General features: G+C 33.3%; 1 protein-coding gene across 2 annotated transcripts in view; it reads left to right on the forward strand.

Annotated features, from left to right (window-relative positions):
- Positions 1–17,979, forward strand: part of LOC310643444 (follistatin-related protein 5-like) — a 39,737-nt gene extending 21,758 nt beyond the window's left edge. For both annotated transcript variants that reach the window (XM_083367878.1, XM_083367879.1), the window contains 3 exons: positions 444–551; positions 1,485–1,609; positions 17,171–17,979. In XM_083367878.1, the coding sequence (XP_083224004.1) occupies positions 444–551; positions 1,485–1,609; positions 17,171–17,873 (936 nt within the window). In that variant the 3' untranslated portion in view covers positions 17,874–17,979. The remainder of the gene's footprint in view (positions 1–443; positions 552–1,484; positions 1,610–17,170) is intronic.
- Positions 17,980–23,791: the final 5,812 nt, after the last annotated feature.

The following is a 23,791-nucleotide window of genomic DNA, read 5'->3' on the forward strand; positions in this document are numbered from 1 at the left end:
CTGCATTAATTAGGGTTAGGGCTAATTTATGTGATTGGATAATGAAAACATTAAAAATAATTCTATTTATTTTTTTTGTTAAAATGAAATGCATATACTCAGCAGTTTTATTTGTTTAGCTTTTTAATCTTAATTGCACAAATAAAGAAATTTCCCTAAATTTGGAAGCATTACAATATACTAAAAGGATAAATAAATAGTTGAGCTTCTTAATATATCTGCTTGGCATAAATTTAATAAAGTGCATAGTGAACATGTATCCATGTCTTGTTCAAATAATAAGCAAACATTTTTAAACAAAAGTAATCTGGCTTCAAATTAATTGACAGTTGTCTAATATTTTAAGTATTGACAAATAATTTTATTTACTTTTCACTAGATGTATTGCAATATTTACACTATTTAAATTAGTATCTATTTTCTGAATTCTTCATAATTTTTAGGCTGTAAGTACAGATCCAGTTCCGGTGAAACTACATTATGATAAATCACATGATCAAGTATGGGTGCTCAGTTGGGGAAGCTTTGATAAGGATTCTCCTACACTACAAGTAAGTATATGCATTTTTATATTAAATATAGATCTGTGCATTGATTAGAAAATACATTGCTTCTTTGACAGAGGCCCAACCTCATATTCACATAGAAAACTGTCAGAAGGATAGTTACAAATATATGAGCACTTAATGTATGAGAGGCTATCAACGACATAGTAGGAAAGGAGATTTGTTAGTTAGTCTATTAATATAAGAAAAAGAGGAAAGCAAAGTTCCAAACCAAAGCAAACTTTATCTAGCTAAACCTCAGGAACCAATAGGTAGCTGTACCTGAATTGTCCAGCTGTCGACTATTCATAATGGCATATGACATCCTACATAAAGGCCTCAACTATAACAGAGAATGCCAATCAATTAGAATTCTTCACAGCCTTATGAGCAGCATGTAAAACTAAATGATTTATTTCAGAGACCCAAGAAAACAAGGGCAGTCATACCATGACAACTATATCACAGATCAGAAGACCACAGAATCAGAATTAACTGAAAGCAGATGACAGGGCAGGCCTCAAAAAACTAAAAAAGCACCAAACCATCATTATCCTCTAAGCAGACAAGGATTGTATCAAAGGTACTTGTCTTCCAGTAAAAGAATTATTGGAAGACAATTAAACCTACATCCCTGTAACAGATATATTAGATGACACCTTTGTCTTTGTATTACACAGTCAATTATTTCATCAAAATTTAAACCACTTAAGAATTTAAATTATAGTGATATCATTTGGGGTAAAAGGGTCACAATAATGTAAACATAGCAGTAATATAGTAGTTCTTAAAGTATTTCCCAATATGCTGTCCTGTAGATGTATTTGGCTTATCTCTTTAAAAGCTTCTGAATGGGGAATTTCAGACTCACCAGATTAGCTCACTTTATTTCTGAAATAAATAAATGATGACTTAAGAGATGTACAATATGTTTTCCAGGTGATAACCCAGGCCAGTGGAAGTATTTCTCATCACACGATTCACACTCAACCAGTGGGGAAGCAGTTTGACAGAGTGGATGACTTTTTCATTCCATCTGCAACTCTCCTCATTACCCACATAAGGTAGGCAGTGAACTATAATGTAGTTGAGGTTGGGTGTCAGATATTGAATCAGACATTCTATTTTTATTTATTTTCTTAATAACTTATCCTTCCTGCAAGGAGAATAAAGTCTGTCACATTTATTTTCATGACAATATTAAGAATATTATCAGGCTGTGAGCTTCGTGGCTGATCAAATCAATCTCAGGCCAGCACGATTTATTTTATGCTATACCCATGGGTATTTGAATCAATATGAATGTCACTTTTACACAAAACTGTTATTGTTCTTAGTAGATTTGTCCCAGAAAGTCTGGGTTTCTCTCTTTTAAAGCATTTCTACAACACAATCTTACCCAACTCTCATCCAATGCTTGCTAGAATTTATTCCAACACAAGTTGATTTTTAGTTTGCAAGTAGCCTCTTCCATTCAATGCTTACATCTTTGTATATTATCTCTAGTCCTGGAGCTAATATTTCTCCTACTGTAACAGGACTTGTATAAAAATGGTATTTTAATTAATGCATTGTTCAGGCTTTCAGATCTTGTGAAATAGGATGATGGACACAATGGGACTTTTCCTAATCTACATATCTTTTTGCATTCTGATGAAATGTAATAACTTTATTGTTCTCCATAACCCATTAATAAATTTTAAGAAAATATAAAAACATAAATTTCAATCCTTCTGCTTCTAGTGAATGGATTCACTGTTGTATTTTTCTATGTATTTTATATTATATTGCAAAAAGTATATGAGCAGTATCTACAACTACCATATGAAAACTTGGAAAAGATAGATAAATTTGAAAAAATAATAATAAAAATGTTTAATTTTTTATATTTATAACTTTGCTTTACAAATAAAAAATCAAGAACAAAAACCCAAAAAATGCTTGACAAAAATTCTAGTAAATGCTAATAAAATATCTAAAATCAAATAGTACATACAAATTTATTTTTAAAAATTTACATATTTTTCACCTGAATGTGAAAAAGTACAGGTAGTTCTCAACTTACTGCAATTGAGGCTGCATTTTCTGTTGTTAAGTAAGGCAGTTTAACTGAATAGAGTAGAATAGAGCTGGAAGGGTCCTTGTAGGTCTTCTAGTCCAACCCCCTCCTTAAGCAGGAGAACCTATATCATCTCAGACAGGTGAATATCCAGTCTCCTCTTGAAAATCTCCAGTGATGGAGCACCCACAATCTCTGGGGGTAAGCTGTTCCACTGGCTGATTGTCCTCACTGTTAGGAAATTCCTCCTTAATTCCAGGTTGCTTCTCTCTTTGATCAGTTTCCAACCATTGTTTCTCTAGTGCTTTGGTGAACAACCTGGTCCCTTCTTCTTTGTGGCAGCCCCTCAGACACTGGAATACTGCTATCATGTCTCCCCTATTTCTTCTTTTCTTTAGACTAGCCAAACCCAAGTCTTCATATGTTTTAGTTTCCAGGCCTCAACATCTTTTTTGTAATATGGTAACCAAAACTGGATGCGGTATTTCAGGTGTAGTCTTAGTAGGGTTTTATAAAGCGGTAATAATACTTCATGTGATCTTGATTCTATGCCTCTGTTTATACAGTCCAGGATTGTAGTAGCTTTTTTGGTTGCTGCTGCACATGGCTGGCTCACAGTCAAGTGATCGTCCACTAGGACTCCAAGGTCCCTCTCATAGTTGCTGTTTTTAAGCCAGGTCTCACCCAACCTATATTTGTTCCTTTGGCTTTTCCTCCCTAAATGTAAGTGAGTCGGGCCCGATTTCATGACTTTTTTTGCCATGGTTGTTTGGTGAATCACTGCAGTTGCTAAATGAATCATGTGATTGTTAAGCAAATCCAGCTTCACCAATTGACTTTGATTATTGGAAACTGTCAGGAAGGTTGCAAGTGGCAATCACTGACTCCTGGACACTGCAACCATCCTAAATACATGCTGGTTGCCAACCACCCAAATGTTTATCAAGTGACCATGGGGATGCTGCAAAGGTCATAAGAGAGAAGACTGGTTGCAAGTCACTTTTTCAGTGGCCTTGTAATTTTGATTAGTTACTAAATGAATGGTTGTAAATTGAGGAAAACCTGTATGTACTACCATTTGTATGGTAAAAGTTATAAATGAGCAAAACAAAAAGTGAAGTTTTTTTTAAAAAAAAATAAACCTAATGAATAGCTTAGTTGAAAGAAAAAATGGTCCTTTATACTAAAGGACAGCTATATGTTGATGGAAGATCATATGAATCAACTAAGACACGGGTGTCAAACTCAATCATGTCACGTAACATATCGTGACATATTGTGATGTCTTTTGCCTTTGTGGAGCCAGACTGGGTGTGGCCTACACGTGACACATCCGGCCCATGGGCCACCAGTTTGACACTCCTGAACTAAGACATTAGAAGAAATATTTATTGTGACATAAAATAATGAAATATTGTTCAGCAATTTATATTTTACCTCTGATTTTTTTTCTGACCTTTTACTCATATCTATGAATTGGAATATATGTATATTAGCATAGTACTTGTTTCAGTTTGTAGGTACGGGGTTAAATTATTTACCACTAACAATACAGTGGACATTGTCCCAGGATTTATCCTCTTGTTTGAAATAGTAATAGAAATAGCACTTAGACTTATATAGTGCTTTACAGCATTCTCTGAGCTGTTTACAGTGTCATCATATTCCCCCCAACCATCTGGATCCTCATTTTACTAACCTTGGAAGGCTAAGTCAGGCTTCAGTTTTGTCAGGATGAAACTCCAGGCTATGGGCAGAGTTAGCTAACAATACTGCACTCTAATCACTGTGCTCTCAAGGCTCCTTGAAAGGTGTGACAACCTAAACAATATAAAAGTTTTTTTTTTAAGTCTGTGTGTCACTCCTACTTCATATAATACAATCTATGTTTTCTTTAGCATATTTTCACTTACTCAAGGCCATTATACTCATTAAACTTTAAGCAGTCTTTGAACATTGTATTTGATGTTGCTGAATTCAGTTAGGAAGGGAATATTTCCTTCCACTCACAAACGTTTCACCCAAAGCTCAGTAATAGTTACCATATGAAAAGAGACAGCCAGGGCTAAATATCTGTTATTTCCCATGCTGCATCGCCACTTGAAGATCAATTACTTTGTAGTCCAAGCAGAGAAATCGTACAGAATGGCTTGAGGTAAAAGCCATTATAGAAAACAAGCATGTTGTTTTAATTTTTTTCTCCCTGATGCTTTATTATTATTGTAGACAAGATTTTACTTGCACAATTAGATATAGGAGGAAAAAATGTAGGCATGAAAGTGAATGAAAAAAAGATGAACCACTATCTCCAAATGAAACAAAAGATCTTTTAACTAAAGGATATCAAAGCTGCAATACCATATAAATTTGGATTTTCAAATGTAGTATAACCTACTGCTGAATATAACTGAATTGATTTTTATTGTAAATAGCTTTCTACCTCAATACTTTTTGAGTGCTCTGTTCCATTTGAATTAGGGGCTATTGTGTTCATGCTAGTCTTTTTAGTATTGTCCTGGAAAAAACCCAATGGAAAAGACAAGAGACAGCAACACAAACCAATAATTCTTACTTTAAGACTCAGAGGTTTATTTTTGTAATAATTTGGAACATAGCAAGCATAATAACACATCATCACGTACATTAATAACCTATTGCAATGAGGACCAAATGGTTATAGCAAATTCCAATAGGACAGCTATAGGCAAATGGCAAATCAGTCAGGTCCAGTCCCAACCTTTTATACCCTTTCTTGTTCTAAGACTGTAGTCAGATGGTCTGCTGACTTTTGCTGACTTCTGCTGACTTCTGCTGACCTCTTACTGACCCCTTACTGACCCCTTGCTGAACTTCTTTCCACATATACTTTCTGCTGAACATAACTTTCCAAATATACCTGTGTACATTGCAGCCCACATCCATCAGCTACTTTCAGTTCCCTATTTCTCCCACAGTTATAATACTCATGTTCCAAATATACATAGACCTATGTACTCTGAAATTTCATATTGCACAGAGCTCAGCAGATTATAAATAGTACGTTCGTATTGTGAAATAGTATAAAGTTCAAGTCAAAGCTTTTTTTAAAATCACTACTGTGGGGCCTATCACAGGTTTGCTCCAGACTCATCTTGTGATATGAGGAGGGGGCTATATTTTCATCTCCCACAATATATTTCATTTGTACTGAAGATGACCATTCTTTTACTCATGTTTTATTATGTTAAGGTGTGATAATTTTGAATTCTTGATTAAATAATTCAGTGGTCAATTCCAGATTATGTTTTGCTTGCAAAATAAGGCCTACGAACAGTAGCATGAAAATCACCTTCCTCCTAAGATCCAGTAAAGAGAACCAACCTAAAAATAAGATTTTATCTTCTGAATTTACAATCCTTTGTAGGCCTATAGATATGTCTATGTTTTTATCAATGTTCTTATGCTTAGAATACTATTACTTAAATAAATATGTCCCTAATTACCAAACTATAGAAAAGTGTATCGTTCTTGCTTTGCCTTTCGCAATTCAGCCCTAACATATTTCTGGTTTTTCCAGTCATTTTGAATATGCCAACTTTTAAAAATTATCTTTCTAAAATGAATTCAAATAAATAGGTATAGATAATTCTAACAGGAGTATATTGTCTTTGATCTCCATTTTTACAGAAAATAACTCAATTTCCAGTGCATACTTGAATATCACATTAAATTGCTTATAGGTCAAAACTAAATAGAGTTAAACAATGAGCTTGTGTTTTTATAGTTAAAATTTCCATTTACACATTAATTAGGAAAGTCCAGTTTCACAAATTATAATTTGGTTTAAGAGTTTTTATTGATGGTTTAAATAAATATGAACAATTTGTGTAATATTAATATTACACCAACCCAGAAGAAGTGACCCTGGGTGGCACATAGTAAAAAAAATATAAAACAATAAACAGGTCAAAACAATCCTTGTATTTTAAAAGAATGCCCAAAAAGATTAAAAGAACGGAATTAATTATAAGTGATATAAGACATCGAAACTATCTAATTGCTGTTCATTATGAAAATTATGAAAACAAAATACAAATCTTTACTAAAGCTAAACTTGGAAATAAAATATAGAAGCTTCATAGCAACACATAAATTATTGATTTTGAAAGTATGGAAGTAACATGGAAATACCTGAGGGATATTAAATGTATCACTGACATTTTTAAATATAGCCTTTTTCCCCCTGTAAGGTCAGCTTCTGAATTGCCATTTTGAGAGGGACATCTCCCAGCTCTAAAATTCAGCTTTTCTGACACATCCAGAGACTTTATGAAGAAACATTTTACTTTCCCATATATAAAAACATAAAACCAGTATTTTTCTATGGCTCTGTTCCTCTTTCCCCATCACCATGAGATAAAAATGACAAGAAGCAAAATTGTCCCCATTTCAACATATGTCTGTTCAGTCATAAAAAGCAGAGTAAAGATGATGCAGGTTAAAAAGCATCATTTTCCTTTGACTTCTTGCTCTAGTAAAACAGATTTTTTCCCCACATATTGCCCTTCAGTTCATTCTACCCCACCACTTTAGCTAAGATTTTTATTGTAAATTAGGCATCCAATACTTTTTAATGAATAAAAAAACAATTATATGTCAAAATCCATAGATTTTTCCATCTTTTGATTTCAATTAAAATATAGAGCTATAATGAATGTGTACAAATCAGAGTATACTACTGTATATTAATCCAAAGTGGAAAATATTTATATTAAAATGCCCCCAAATACCTTTAAAAAAATCAAATATGTTGGAAAATGGGATGGATTTTATTAAGGATGGAGAAATAATAGACTGTACAAAATGAAACTGAACAGGAAAGACTTTGCATTGTACTGTTTGGGTTCAATCTAAAATCTACATTTGGAAAGCTAGCTGACTAATTTTTCTACAGAAATATATTGGCAAAAGGGGATCACATAAGAAATTTCAGGAGAAGGCTAAATTTTCAAAGACTGCTGAAGGAAAATTAAGCAGCAAGCATGGGCTTGATGATGATGCTGGCTCAAAAAGCAGTTTTGGTACAAGAGGAAGTTTAAGTCCCTTGTGGGCTACATGAAAATCCTAAAGCATAGGTTCCAGCAAATACTCTAAAAAATGAAAAGTTCTGAAATGTGACATGCTTTTCCATTTCTAAAACAATATTGATATGAATATATGATATGAATTGTTATGTTACTACTACAGATCAAAATTTAGTAAAGCAAATTAGAGATTCAAATTGTGCACATATAAAGAGGATATATAATGCTTTAATTGAATTGGATTCAGAAACGGAACTGGTTAAAGACTGCATGATTAAGTGGGCACAAAATATTCAGGAACCAATTTTGTTGGACACCTGGGAGATAATTTGGGTCAGAAATGTTAAATTTATCCAGGCTCAAAATTTAAGAGAAAATTTTTATATAATGTTTTATAGATGGCATCTGGATCCCAAGAAGCTGTCCAACATGTATCCTAATTTACAGTCTAAATGTTGGAGGTGTGGTAGTTTAGAAGCTACCTATTTTCACATGTGGTGGACTTGTAGATATATAAAAGCTTTTTGGATTAAAATTTGGTGGAACATTCAAAAGATTTTCAAGAGAAAGATAAAGTTTTCCCCGCAATTGTTTTTATTGGGCATTGTTGTAGATTGTGATGTTAAAGAAACTAACTTGATGTTGAACATGATAACGGCAGCACGATTACTGGTGGGACAATATTGGAAGAAGGATAGTTTGCCCACTGTAGAAGAATGGGTGTTTAAAGTTTCGAATCTTGCAGAAATGTCTAAGATTTCTGCTTATCTGAAGGATCATTCACAGGAAAGATATATTTCAGTTTGGAGGAGATGCATAAATTATATTCAGAACAAATATGGGACTAAAAAGTACCATTTAGCTTATGAGTAGATTTTAGTGGGATATTGTTATTGGCACGTTGTTTGTAGTTATGTTAAAAGAGAGTTAAAGCGCATTATGAATTTGGTTAATTGTATATTATGCATAATTTTTATTTAGAATATGATTATTGTAACTATAATCCTGTATTTAGCTCTGGGAAGTGGCGGGGGGAAGTGGGTGGGTTTGGGGTGGGAGGGATTTGGAGATATATTGTAAAATTTTGTTTTTGTAAAACTCTTTAATAAAAAAAAGAAATTTCAGGAGAAGGCTAAATTTTCAAAGACTGCTGAAGGAAAATTAAGCAGCAAGCATGGGCTTGATGATGATGCTGGCTCAAAAAGCAGTTTTGGTACAAGAGGAAGTTTAAGTCCCTTGTGGGCTACATGAAAATCCTAAAGCATAGGTTCCAGCAAATACTCTAAAAAATGAAAAGTTCTGAAATGTGACATGCTTTTCCATTTCTAAAACAATATTGATATGAATATATGATATGAATTGTTATGATCCATGCATGAATGCTAATAGTTGGTTTGTTGGGTATAATAGTGCTTATATAAGACACCTTTTGGAAGGTGCTTAAGGCATCAGGCTAAAAATCATGAGCCTCTGAGTTCTAAACCCACCTTAGCCATAAAAGCCAGCTGAGTGATTTTGAGCCATTTCCTCCCAGCCTAAAAAAGAGGGAATTGCAAACTTTCATTGAAAAAGTTTGCAGAAAAAGGTAGGCAAAATAAAAGACTTGGCTTTCTTAGGTAAATAAGCAGAGGACCACTTTTTGCTCAAAATATTAAAAAGGGCCTTTTGTCATTAATTTCTGTGTTTGGCATGGTGTCTAGCTACTATCACAATTTGTCAGACCATAATAACCCCTGCTTCCCATCCAGATAAGCAATAAGATCACATATAACGGAGGAAGGCAATAAATCACAGTTATGTGTGTCAGTCCCAATGGGCGTAAGTTGGGGTAAGTATTCCCTAGTTCTACACTATCTTTGCACTCTGTCCCTGAGTTCTTCCCATATATGCCCAAAAGGATCCTAGGAATCCAGAAAATCCTATTCACTGCCAAACCAAGATTCCAGCCTTGATCCTCTTTGCTGAGAGGGAGATGTAGCTCATTACAGGGATTCTGTGCTGTAGATTAATGAAAGAGATTAAAGGTGCCATATTAAAAAAAACAGGTATGGAATTTTTGTTAAATTTGTCCATGTGTTGAATAACTTCTAATTTTGTACTAGTTTAGTGCAAGCATTTATATTAAAGTAATTGAATCTATATCTGTGAAAATGACAGGAGGTCCTCAATTATGCCCAAAGAGCCTATGTTTTAAAAATTCCATTTGTGTGTAGAATAAGAGACAAAAAATACCCAAAGAATTTTTTTTTAGAAGTTAGCACCACAGTTCATAAATCTAAGTAAGATAATTGGAATAAATTAAACTCTGTAATTATAATGTTATACAGTGTTTCAAAGCAGTGTTAAATTAGGTAATTGTAAAATATTCATTACTTATCTTTAGCTCTTTTAATAGTTCTAGCAGGTGTTCTGAACATCACACAGCAGCTATCTTCACATGTACAAGAATGAACAATCATATAACTGGTATGATGGCCTAGAGTTTTAATAGAATTAATTAGTCTGAGAAATAGCTCATTCTGTTTGCCTAAACTGTTATTGGTCATAGGGGACATATCAATTCACAAACAAGTAAAAATGTAATTTCTTTAATATTTTCAAAGTTAAGTCTTGTTTGTTTATGTTAAATAATTGTTTTAATAATTTTGTCTGAGCATTTTCATTAGAACTTCAGATGTAGAGGACCCAGATTGTTGGGGGCAATTAAGCTGACTTTGTAATAATGCCGCTTGGGGGGTGTATGAAAGCCCTAATAAGCAGGCATATACATAGAATGAAGGCTACTGCTAAGCTTGTAAGCCGCCCTGAGTCTTCGGAGAAGGGCGGGATATAAATGGGATTAAAATAAAAAATAAATAAAAAATAATTTTATAAAATAAATTTTAGTCTACTCTATTTATCAAATCTGTATAGCTGCCCATCTCACATGAAAGTAACTCTGGGCAGTGTAAAACACTGAATTAAAAACTAAAAAATACATCATAAAAATAGTCACAGTTTAAATAAGGTATTAAAAAGGCACAGAAAAGAGGATAATATTAATCATAGTAAGGAAGTCATTGCAAAATTTCCCTGGTTCCCTGGGATGCCCCATCCTTGATAACATAGCCAAGTCTTGATTTTTGGAATAGTACAAGGGATGGAGCTAAACCATTTCTAGGAGAAGATTCCACAAAGAAACAAACATATTGCTAATTATTCATTTAGAAGAAAAAAACACTTCGACACTTTCTGGAATTCTTGAAATACCACCTTCGTCATCATCATCATCATAAACCATTATTCATATGTTTACAACATAATTTTATGTATGTGGCCTTTGGCATTTCATGGGACTAACTTTTGAAGAGCAGTTATTAGAACTGAGTCTAATGAGTCTAAATTAGAATCTAATTTTCTATTTAGTTGTAAACCAAATTATTTTAAATATTTATATATATTTATATATTTTAAATATATATATGAAATTTCATCATGATGAGATGATGTATGCTAATTAAGTTGTTCTTCCTAATTAAAATCCCACAGTGGCAAACCACTTCTAAAAATTTTATCAAAGAGATTGGTCTAGAATCTAGACCTATCTAGACTCTAGATAGTCACAGGACTTTAAAAATATGGTTGTATTCACAAAAGTTGTGCTAATATTCTGCATAAAAAGTTAAAGCAATCATACTAAGCAAAACCAATGTAGCAAAGTAACAGCAATGAATAGTAACATGCCTGTACATTATTTTTTTCCAGTTTCATTGAACATTTGCAATTTTATTTTCTGTCAGAAATTCCCAATCTCTAAATAAGGAAAAATGGTTGGAATGAATGAGCAAAAGATAGATTTTGCTTTTGCATAGATGAGCCTAAGTTAGCGAAATAAGTGATTTAGGTCAAAAACCAAGATAGTAGTTTTTTGCAGAATAGAATAGAATAGAATAGAATAGAATAGAATAGAATAGAATAGAATAGAATAGAATAGAATAGAATAGAATAGAATAGAATAGAATAGAATATTTTTTTTGCCCAGCCCCAGAATGGACTTTCAGAAGCAGCATTCAAACAGACAACCAGTTGTTCACAGATTTGAATTCCACCACTACGGAAAACCTATACCATTTCAGACAAGTGACTGTCTAGTCTCTTCTTAAAAACCTCCAGTAATGGATCTGAAGGCAAGCTGTTCCACTGGTTAATTGTTCTCACTGTTAGGAAGTTTCTACTTAATTCCAGATTGCTTCTGTCTGTCATCAGTTTCCAACCATTGTTTCTTGTCCTACCCACTGGTACTTTGGAGAATAGTTTGATGCCCTCTTCTTTGTGGCAGTTTCTTAAATACTGAAATAATAGCCAAAGCATGAATAGTCATACACAAACTTCTTGAAAATAATCATGTAGGTAACACTTGTCAAATCAATCACAGAGTGAAATGTTTAAGATGATCCAAGTAATGTTCACCTATGAGTTATAAGTAAGTATCTCAGAAGCAGTACAATCAATAACATTTTACAAGGTTCTCAATTCCAGAGAGCAATAAAAACATTGGCTCACAAATGTCCTAGCTCAAATATTAAAAGGTCATTTTCTGAAAAATTTAAAGTATTGTTATGTTTTGCTGATTTCCAGTACATTACTTTAAATAGTTATTGAGTTACAAAGTATACATGAGTGGTTACAAAAATATTTATTGTATATTTATTTATTAATTTTCAGAAATTTATTTTTGAGAAAATTATCAGTTTCAAAACATTTTTAATAATGTAATAATTGAGCAATTTTCTATAAAACAAAAATAACTATATTAAAGCTTTAAAACTGAAAGAAAATAGGAAATGCTAAAATATTTTGCATCCACAAAATTAATAATTTTGCAATTTTTATCCTTAATAATTTTATCCTTAATAATAAAATTCTTCCAATAGTCATTCAAATATCACTGGTCTCACACAAATATTTTTAAAGCATATTTTCTTTAGAAAATAACAAGTCACAAAATAGATAATTAACTGTTTATTTAATAGATTACATTGTCTTGAAATGTGTCAGATATGAAAAAGAGATCACTTGGTGCTAACATAATCAGACCTTCTTGAGTAATGCAATAAATGGGTATTAATCACACATGATCCTTTGTGGACCAGAAAATTCCAAAAATATTGCTGTTTACTACCATAGTATTTAATTATATAATTCCAATTTGTATAATCATTCAGACATGCATTAAATATGATAAACTGGTAATCACATGTAACTGGAAACATCAGTTTACGAAAGGTGATCTTCATGATATTTTTTAACCTTCAATAATTCCCTGTATATTTCTGTTATCAGAATTCCATAGCCAAAATACAAATAAATGATATAAAAATCAAGCAAAGATATATATATATATATATATATATATATATATATATATATATATATATATATATATATATATATATATATGTATATATGTATATGTATATATATATGTATGTATATGTATATGTATATATATATGTGTGTATGTTTAAGTATTTGTCAAGGTTTTTTGAGTGGACCTTGCTAATTAACTCTTTCATTCCTGTTTTGGCCCGGCTCAGGGCTTATCCGCAGGAACTAGTCAACTTATGACAGCTCATTATTTGTGCAAATTATTCAAATTGCTAATAAAGAATTTGGGAGGCTAAGATGATCATTTCGAACTATTTATGTTCTCATCAGTTAGTCATACCCTTTATCTGAGATTTGAACCCGGGCTGATTATATATATCAGGCAGTGTTTTAACCTCCTGAGCCACGGGTTCCTTCTCTCTTATATTAGCTGCAAGGCAAGGCAAATGTATGTTTAAGTATTTGTCAAGGTTTTTTGAGTGGACCTTGCTAATTAACTCTTTCATTCCTGTTTTGGCCCGGCTCAGGGCTTATCCGCAGGAACTAGTCAACTTATGACAGCTCATTATTTGTGCAAATTATTCAAATTGCTAATAAAGAATTTGGGAGGCTAAGATGATCATTTCGAACTATTTATGTTCTCATCAGTTAGTCATACCCTTTATCTGAGATTCGAATATGTGTGTATGTATATATATATATATATATATATATATATATATATATATATATATATATATATATATATTCTTAATAATTTTAAAAATACGAATCCCAGGCATATTTACTTAAAGTATAAAATCTTTGTACACCGTGATGGATAAAAAACAGTCATTTATTGCTAAAAGATCATAATAAGCAATAAAAAGTAATCGTTTAAAGCATATCTACCTAATCTAAGCTTTTGCTGGTCCTCTACCAGTGTCATCAGAGAAAGCATTGAAGGTTTGAAAGACCGTTGGTAAGCCTGTTTGGTTCCGCGCTCTGCTCATTGACCACATGATAGACCAAACAGAGCACCTCATTGTATCAATATCAAGATTGCACAAACACACAACCACCCTGCATTGTAGAACACAGGGAAGAAGAGAAAAAACTATTTAGAACCTCTGGTATAAGAACACGGGCAATGGCTAGAGCTATGGCTATAACACATGGAACTGTCAGCAATCCACTTTTGACAACAGACACTCAGAGACAACTACATCCCCAAAAACGGATGTGCAACAACTCAAAGGAATACGGCTGGCCTCAACAGACCAGTGACACGCTCCATGAGCGAAGTGCAGACACCAACAGTATAAACGCAATCTCCCCACCCCAGCGTTTCCATCCTGACAACGTTGGCAGTTAGCCAACGAAAGCTTGATTTTTTTAGCAATAAAAACTGTTTTAGTTTTTTTTGTTCCATCCCAGTGTTAATTTTAATATGCCTGGGATTCGTATTTTTAATCTTATCAAGGAATATATATATATATATATATATATATATATATATATATATATATATATATATATATATATATATCCCTATGTGGGCTTAAAAGGGACGCGGTGGCTCAGTGGGTTAGGACGCAGAGCTTGTCAATCGGAAGGTCGGCAGTTTGGCGGGTCGAATCCCGAGTGCCGCGTAACAGAGTGAGCGCCTGTTACTCGTCCCAGCTTCTCCCAACCTAGCAGTTCGAAAGCACGTAAAAATGCAAGTAGAAAAGTAGGGACCACTACGGTGGGAAGGTAACAGCACTCCGTGCGCCTTTGGCATCTAGTCATGCCGGCTACATGACCACAGAGATGTCCTCGGACAAGCGCTGTCTCTTTGGCTTTGAAACGGAGATGAGCACCGGCCCCTAGAGTCGGAAACGACTAGCACGCATGTGCGGGGGAACCTTTACCTTTATGTGGGCTTACAATCCAAGTTTCATCATGTCTTTATTTCATGTAATAAAATATTAACCCTATTCATCAGGTTTATTAAATGTATAAGGAATGAATAGAAAGAAATTCAATCCAGAGGATCAAAGGGTTAGGATTAAAAATGTGTACAGTTATGAAAAAGAGCAATAAAAGTAAAACTGCATTGTATCTGAAGAAAATAATGATGCATCTATAATCATTTGTTTTAAATAATTATTAGTTGTTGTATTACTTGTGTTGAGATCACTCAAACCCAAGGGAAAACAAGAAAAAGATAAATCAAAATCTTAAATGTCAGTAGACTTGACTCCTAGAACAAAAGGATACTTTTTTTGAATTCAAGCTATCTAATCAAATTTTAAAATGTATTTACAACTTGCCTTGTCCCTGTTTCATTCAAATTTACTTAGTTATGAGCAATTTCAGGAAATCTGATCTTCCTTTTTTTTCCTCTAAGGGAAATTCTCAGATTTCATCTTTAGCTACAAATGTACAAAAATCTGTCATTTTAGAGCCATTCTAGAATTTTCTGGTTCTGGTTCATAGAGTTGTTAAATCAGACACTCACACTTCATGAACTGCCTCCTTTTCCAATTCAGCTTAATTCTTGTTGTAACTATGATTATCAACTATTCTTTGAAACAGTGTTAAATCTGCATTTTCTATGTCACTGTGTCTGAAATGGATTGTCCTCTCAAGTGTAAGTAGTATGAAAAACTCCATTTTTACCTACTTTACGACCCAACTGTAATAGTAATGTACAGAGCTGTGCTTACAATGAGTGCTCATGCAAATGGTTCTTCTATAATATTATTGGAAGGTCACTGTCTGCCTTTCTGAATACCAATCATACCTTTTAAAAATATTTTTAAATATATTTGAAATGATAATTGGTCATTTCAGTTATGACGATTGGTCAAAAAACTATGAATTAGGAAACTAAAACATCAGGTCCTTGGTTTTTTGTTGGCAAAATTACTATTTTAACAATAAATCCTGAATGGCTTCTTCTTTAACGTCCAATTTGTCCTCTGTATATTAGAGACAGACAAGTAGGATTTGCTAATTTTATCACTTTGATCGATTGTTTGATTATGTACTTTGGCTACATCCTGACAATTGCTCTTTGACATTTTCTACAGTATAAGGCTTAAATGGATGTTTATAATGCTTTATACCCAATTAACTGTCAAGTATGTTATACAGTGGAGAGTAGAATTTGTTATTAACAGCAGCCTTGCTAGACTATGCTATATTATATTATGTTTTCCAGCAATATAGCTAATTTCCAGGATCAATCATTTTTAAGTATAAAACTACTTTTGGAACATACTTTTGAAGACATAATCCTAAATATTTATGGAATTTAACTTCTCTGAATTTAAATGAAGACTGAATAAATATTTCAATAATAAAAATTACTATCATTTCCTGTTCATGACAAAAGTGGGAAATTAGTCATTGAGGCTGTTTATTTCTCCTAATTTATGCAAGTTGTTTTATTTAAAATAAACTCAATCTTATTGGAAATATATGCCTTAAAAACACTGTATCATTTCACTCTATTTATATGGTAAACATATTCCTGAATTAACATTGTAAGTACACTTTCAAAAATATTCTTTTATTTGCCTTAATTGGTAATATTTTAGGTGGCATTATTTTTATCTATCTATCTATCTATCTATCTATCTATCTATCTATCTATCTATCTATCTATCTATCCTATTCTAATCTAATCTAATCTAATCTAATCTAATCTATCTGATTTATCTATCTAATCTATCATCTAATCTAATCTATCTAATCTATCTATCAACAATGTTTTGAGGTGGGGTGGGGTGAGAAAGAGTTAGTGGCCCAAAGTCACCCAACTGAATTTCACTTTTATAGGAGGCATAGAATGGTTTCAGGCAAGAACCTTAACCACTGCAAACCAAACTGGCTCTGTGTGTATTACTTAAAGTTTACAATCCTGAAGCATAACCTGCCTTTGTGATTTGATCATTACAGGTATAAAATATTGCAGGCAGACAATTTTTTTCTAAACATTTTGATTTCATATATCCAAATACCATTTATCAACTATATGGTCTGAACAAGTGAATTCATGTATCTTTAAATCATGTATAGACACAAAAGAATGCATGCTTCCTATACAAATCTTTAAATTACTATAGGATATAACTTTTTTTTAAAAAAATGTTTTCTGTTTCATCTAGATTTGGATTCATTCTTCACAAGGATGAGCCTGTACTCCAGAAAATTGATCTTGAAACAATGTCGTATATCAAGACAATTAATTTAAAGGATTACAACTGTGTTCCAAAGACTCTGGCATATACACATATTGGAGGATATTATTTTGTCAACTGTAAGCCTGACACTACTGGAGCTATTCCACCACAAATAATAGTAGATAGTGTAACTGACTCAATTATTGGATATAATGGTGATGTAACAGGATCTCCATATATTTCTCCAGATGGTCACTACATAGTCAGCATTGATGATGTGAAAGGTCTCATGAAGGTCCAGACAATTACACTAAGAGGAGAAATACAAGATGCCTTTGACATTCACACAAACTTGCACATATCTGATGTGGCTTTCCAACCATCATTTACTGAAGTCCATCAATATAATGTTTTTGGTAGCTCTAGTACACAGACTGATGTCCTTTTTGTAGAACTGTTCTCTGGGAAGGTGAAGATGGTGAAGAATCTTAAGGAACCTCTTAAACCAGATGAATGGCCTTGGAACAATAAGAACCGATTAATTGAAGGCAGTGGGCTCTTTGGTCAGTACCTGATGACACCTTCTAAGGAATCCTTGTTTATTCTAGATGGACGATTAAATAAGCTTAATTGCGAAATCACTGAAGTTGAGAGAGGAAACACAGTAATTTGGGTTGGAGAGGCATAAAGAACCATATTAGATAACACCCAAGTGGATATAGTTTTAAAGTACATTGCACTTATCTTCATTCTCTAAATTGTCATTATTTTATATTAAAGATGTTAGACCCTTCTGTACATGTTGTGTGGTTGACTAAAATGGAATTTTGGTGAAATAAAAAAAATGTTTAAATTGTGAGAAATATGTACTGTTGGTAATCTCCATGGGGAAAAGTGGCCAATTTGTGACAATATTATATTATAATAAATACATAGGATATATGACAAAATGATGCCACATTATAACAACAGCAGCAACAACAAAAACAATTCATTGAATTGCTAATATTACACACCATGTGCATAGTTAGGTTTTTGCATTAAAACACTATGCCCTGTCCTGACCACTATTTAATATTTTTGTGCCTTGAATGTCTCATATGGAAAGAAAAACCTACAAACATGTAATTGTATTCTTGTGGTTATAAGTTCTCTTTATCTTCTGCAAAGTTTTTAATATCTAAAAATTTTCATCTCCACAAATTTTAAAGCATAGTTTTAAGTCAAAGGGAAAAAATATTTGCAACATTTTGTGCTATCATTTTTATTACTACAGCTTGAAGATATGGTTATTTTTATTACAATTTAAGATTAAAATTTTGTTAACTGTTCAGATTTTAATTATTAGTTTCCCACCTACAAAACAGTTGCATCAATATGGTAGAGTTTAGTTTTATTGAAGAGAAACATAATATCTAGCTGCTTAGGAGAAAATGTTTATTTAAAATCAATAGTAAGGGTTATTTAAATTGGCAAAAAATAATGTCTTACTATAAGTTCATTGTGCTTAATAATACACTTTACACAGTAATCCTATTCAGAAGTAGGTTCCACTCAATTCAAGAGAATTAAGAAGTCTTTTAAGTCTTTAAAAGTGGAGAATAATGATATATGTCTACTGAAAAGTAAATCACATTGAGTTCAGTTTTTCTTACATAAGATTGTGTTTCAAGTTTCTTTCTGAAAGTACAGTACACTGAAATCAATAAAATTCACAGTTAAATAAATGATTCAGATCATCTTGCTAAATAGTACCACTATTGCATATACAATGTCTATCATGCCTTTTGTTAGTACTGTTGATAAAAGTAATTTTTTAACTTATTACTGCCATTAGCTTTCTATTTCATGGTTACTTTAGTTTATAAACTGCCACTTAGTTAGGGATGTTGTTTATATGTCTACATAGAAACAATTAAGGTTCTAAAATTTAGAATTATTGTAATCACTACAAAAAGAGAAAATAATATATTGCTGTGTTTTCTTCAGATTTTTAAGAAATACATAGATTGGTTTGACTATTGTTATCATTTTAAAAACTGGGTTTCTATACCTGAAACTATTGAACTGATATTTGATTCAATGCAATCAAATATTTTACTCTAATAGGTAAAGCGAATTAGAAATTAGAAATTTCTATTTTCTTGTGTGTCATTAGCATCCTGGACTATGAAACAGTAGACTTCTCTTTAGATTAAAGAAACTAGCAGATAACTGACCAACAAAAATGACTTTAAATTTCTCAATTCTGAATCTTTTTAGCAATTTTCCCCATTGTGATAATAACAGTAATTACTACAGAATAAAAGATTCTGTGAACAGCCTGTTACTCTATGATTTACAGTAGTTCATCTCTTCTACATTTTTATGATCTATCCTACATATATGAGTGTTATGTATGTAGAAAATGCTTGATGAAAGGAAAATAAACCTTTTACATTTTAAATATTGTTGTTTCAGTTGATATATCAAAAAAGAGAATGTTAGAATGTTCCCAGCATGTTCCCAACTCTTTATATGGAGGAGGAATCTAGAAAAGCAGTCAAGAATGTAACCCATTTTTTCCCAAATGACATTTTTGTAGCAAAAATAATGTAGCAAAAACCTCTTTATATTAGATTAGGAATTTATTTCAAGTTGTGTACTGAATCTAAGTTATTTTAAATCTAGCAAAAGCTAAACAAAGATGTCAATAATATTTTGAAGGGCGAATTCCTTACATATATACTATTAAATATTAGTATGTAAATGAATTATTAGTTGAAAATAAGTCAACAAAATAAGCGTACTTAGTAGCTCTATAGTTATCTAGACAAAAATAAGATGGAAATAAAATTGAGGAATACTTCTTTCTAAGTTAACACTATTTATTTCCTCACAATGAATTAAAGGAAAACTCCAATAGAAGTAGCATTAATGAAATCATTTTACACTTCTATGTATCAGTGTTGCTCTAATTATAAAGTCTTCAAATACATAATACTTCAGAGTCATTTTGGAAAGGGAGATGGGCAGCAAATAAATTTAAGAAAGTAACAAACACAATATTGTAGAAAAAATATAAAATCTTCACTTCTGTGAGGAACTAAACGTTTTGAACTAAACGTTCAAAAGAAAAAAACAATCAGATAAATAAATCTTGAAAAATCTGTTTGTTAACAGTTAATACTTTGCCCTTTGTTTTTTCAAGGAGCAACTATTTGGCTTGACATATTCAACTCCATGATTCTACCAGTTAGTAATAATATTTGTGAAGAGATTTTTGATTGAAAACATAAGTCAACTGTGCAAAATAACTGCAAAAATTGACTAATAATAATAATAATAATAATAATAATAATAATAATAATAATAATAATAAGAAGAAGAAGAAGAAGAAGAAGAAGAAGAAGAAGAGGAAGAAGAAGAAGAAGAAGAAGTAGTTGGAAGGGACCTTGGAGGTCATCTAGTCCAACCCCCTGCTAAGGCAGGAAACCCTATACCATTTCAGACAAATGGCTGTCCAGTCTCTTCTTAAAAACTTACAGTGTTGGAGCATTCACCACTTCTGGAGGCAGGTTGTTCCACTGGTTAATTGTTCTAACTGTCAGGAAGTTTCTCCTTAGTTCTAGGTTGCTTCTCTCCTTGACTAGTTTCCATCCGTTGCTTCTTGTCCTGCTTTCAGGTGCTTTGGAGAATAGCTTGACTCCCTCTTCTTTGTGGCAGCCCCTGAGATATTGGAACACTGCTATCATGTCACACCTCACCCTTCTCTTCATTAAACTACACATACCAAATTCTAGCAACCGTTCCCTATATGTTTTAGCCTCCAGTCCCCCAATCATCCTTGTTGCTCTTCTCTGTACTCTTTCTAGATTCTCAACATCTTTTTTACATCGTGGTGACCAAAACTGGATGCAGTATTCCAAGTGTGGCCTTACCAAGGCATTGTAAAGTGGTATTAGTACTTCACGTGATCTTGATTCTATCCCTCAGTTAATGCAGCCTAGCACTGTGTTGGCTTTTTTGGCAGCTGCAGCACACTGCTGGCTCATATTTAAGTGATTGTCCACTAGGACTCCGAGATCTCTCTCACAGTTACTACTATCGAGCAAGGTACCACCTATACTATACCTGTGCATTTGATTTTTCCTGCCTAAATGTAGAACCTTACTTTTTTCACCATTGAATTTCAATTTGTTAGATAGTGCCCAGTGTTCGAGTCTGTCCAGATCCTCCTGTATCTTAAGCCTATCTTCTGGAGTATTGGCTATTCCTGCCAGCTTGGTGTCATCTGCAAATTGATGAGTTCCCCATCTATCCCCTCATCCAAATCATTGATGAAGATGTTGAAGAGCACTGGGCCCAGAACAGAGCCCTGGGGCACCACACTACACACTTCCTTCCATGTAGATGCGGTTCCATTGAGGACCACACGCTGAGTACAGCCTGTCAGCCAGCTATGAATCCATCTGGTGGTGATGCTATCTAACCCACATTTTTCTATCTTATCAAGCAGTAGGTTGTGATCTACTTTATCAAATGCCTTACTGAAGTCCAAGTAAATTATATCTACAGCATTCCTCTGGTCCACTAGTTTTGTCACTTGGTCAAAGAATGCAATAAGGTTTGTCTGGCATGATCTGTTTTTGACAAACCCATGTTTGCTTTTAGTGATAACTTTGTTTGCATCAAGGTGTTCGCTGATTTGTTGTTTGATTATCTTTTCCAGAATCTTCCCAGGTATTGAGGTCAGGCTGATAGGTCTGTAGTTTCTTGGATCTATTTTTTCCCCCTTTTTTGAAGATGGGAACTACATCAGCTCTCTTCCAGTCCTCTGGTAGTTCCCCAGTATTCCAGGATCTTTGAAAAAATATAGTTCAGTGGTTCTGAGATCACGTCTGCCAGTTCCTTGAGAACCTTGGGGTGAAATTCGTCTGGTCCTGGTGATTTGAACTCATCTAGGCTGGACAGGTGCTCACATACCATTTTCTTGCCTATCTTAACTTGCGTTTCTATTCTGTTTTTTATGGCACTGGTTTTGGTAGGTTGGACTTTTTTTCCCTTTGTGTAAAAACAGATGCAAAAAATGAGTTAAATAGTTCTGCTTTCTCCCTGTTGCTTGTCACCTTCTTGCCACCTTCCCCCTCTAATGGACCAATCATTTCCTTAACTTTTTTCTTGTTTCTTATATGTTGAAAGAAGCTTTTTTTGTTATTTTTTACTTTGGTCGAAAGCCTTAGTTCATTTTGAGCCTTAGCTTCCCTCACTTCATCTTTGCAGGCACGGGCTGTTTGCTGATATTCTGCCTTAGTTATGTGCCCCTCTTTCCACTTCTTATACTTGTCCTTTTTATCTTTCAGTTTATCAGAGAGTTCTTTATGCAGCCATGCTGGTTTCTTTTGAAAGCTGTTATTTTTCTTTGTTGGTATTGTGCTAGACTGGGCCTTTATTATCTCACTTTTCAAAATTTCCCAAGCTTCTTGAGTTGTTTTCCCTTTTAGGATTCTCATCCATGGAATTCTTCCCAAGGTCTCTCTAAGTTTATTGAAATTAGCTCTTTTAAAGTCCAAGACTCTAGTTTGGCTGTATTCTATTGCTTGTGCTTCCATAATGTTGAATTCCAATATTGCATGATCACTTCCCCCCAAGGTTCCTGTGGCTTTGACACTTTCTATCATTTCATCTCTGTTTGTGAGAATTAAATCCAATATGGCTAATCCCCTAGTTCCCTTCTCTACTTTTTGGGAGAGAAAGTTGCTAGGTTTGTCAGGAATCTGTTAGATCTTCCACTTGGTGCAGAATTTGTCTCCCAGTTGATATCAGGGTAATTAAATTCACCCATTACTATTGTGATGCACTTCCTAGATACCTTAGTTAACTGACCAGCAAAAAGTTCATCTATTTCCTCTGCTTGGTTGGGCGGCCTATAGTATACACCTATGGCAATGTCATTTCCCCCCCCCCCTTTTATATTGACCCAAATACATTCAGGTTTACAGTTCTCATCATTGTTGTGCTCTATTTCTGTAGAGATAAACTTATTTCTTATATATACAGCAACTCCACCTCCTCTTTTGTTTAGTCTATTTCTTTTAAATAATTTAAATCCCTCTAGCTGTGTGTTCCATTTGTGGGTTTCGTCCCACCATGTTTCTGTAATGGCAACAATATCATATCTGCCCTCATTTACCTGAATTTCTAGTTCACCCTGCTTACTGTTCTTACTCTGCGCATTGGTGTACAGACATTTGAGTCCTTTATGACTGACCCTGTGTTTACTTGTTACATAACTTGTGTGGTGCCTAAGTTTCCCTATTTTCTTAGATTGCCGGGGACAGTGATGTTCTGTATCAATTAACTCACTGTCCCCGTTGTTTAGTTTAAATATTCCTTCAGAAAAGCTGTGAATTTATTGCCAAGTAACTCAGTCCCTTTCTTGAACAGAAATATAGTTTTAAAATCATAAGAAGCCTTCTATTTCATGCTGGCCAAAGTTCCAGAAGTGTTTTGTCCAATTCTTGGATTTTAAAAAGTATTCTTACAAATTAGGACAAATTTGCAAAGAGTCACTGATGAAAATCAGAGCACTATAAACTTTTTTATTAAAGAGTTTTACAAGAAAAT

This window comes from Vipera ursinii (genome assembly GCF_947247035.1).
Source record: "Vipera ursinii genome assembly, chromosome: 7".
Taxonomy (NCBI): domain Eukaryota; kingdom Metazoa; phylum Chordata; class Lepidosauria; order Squamata; family Viperidae; genus Vipera; species Vipera ursinii.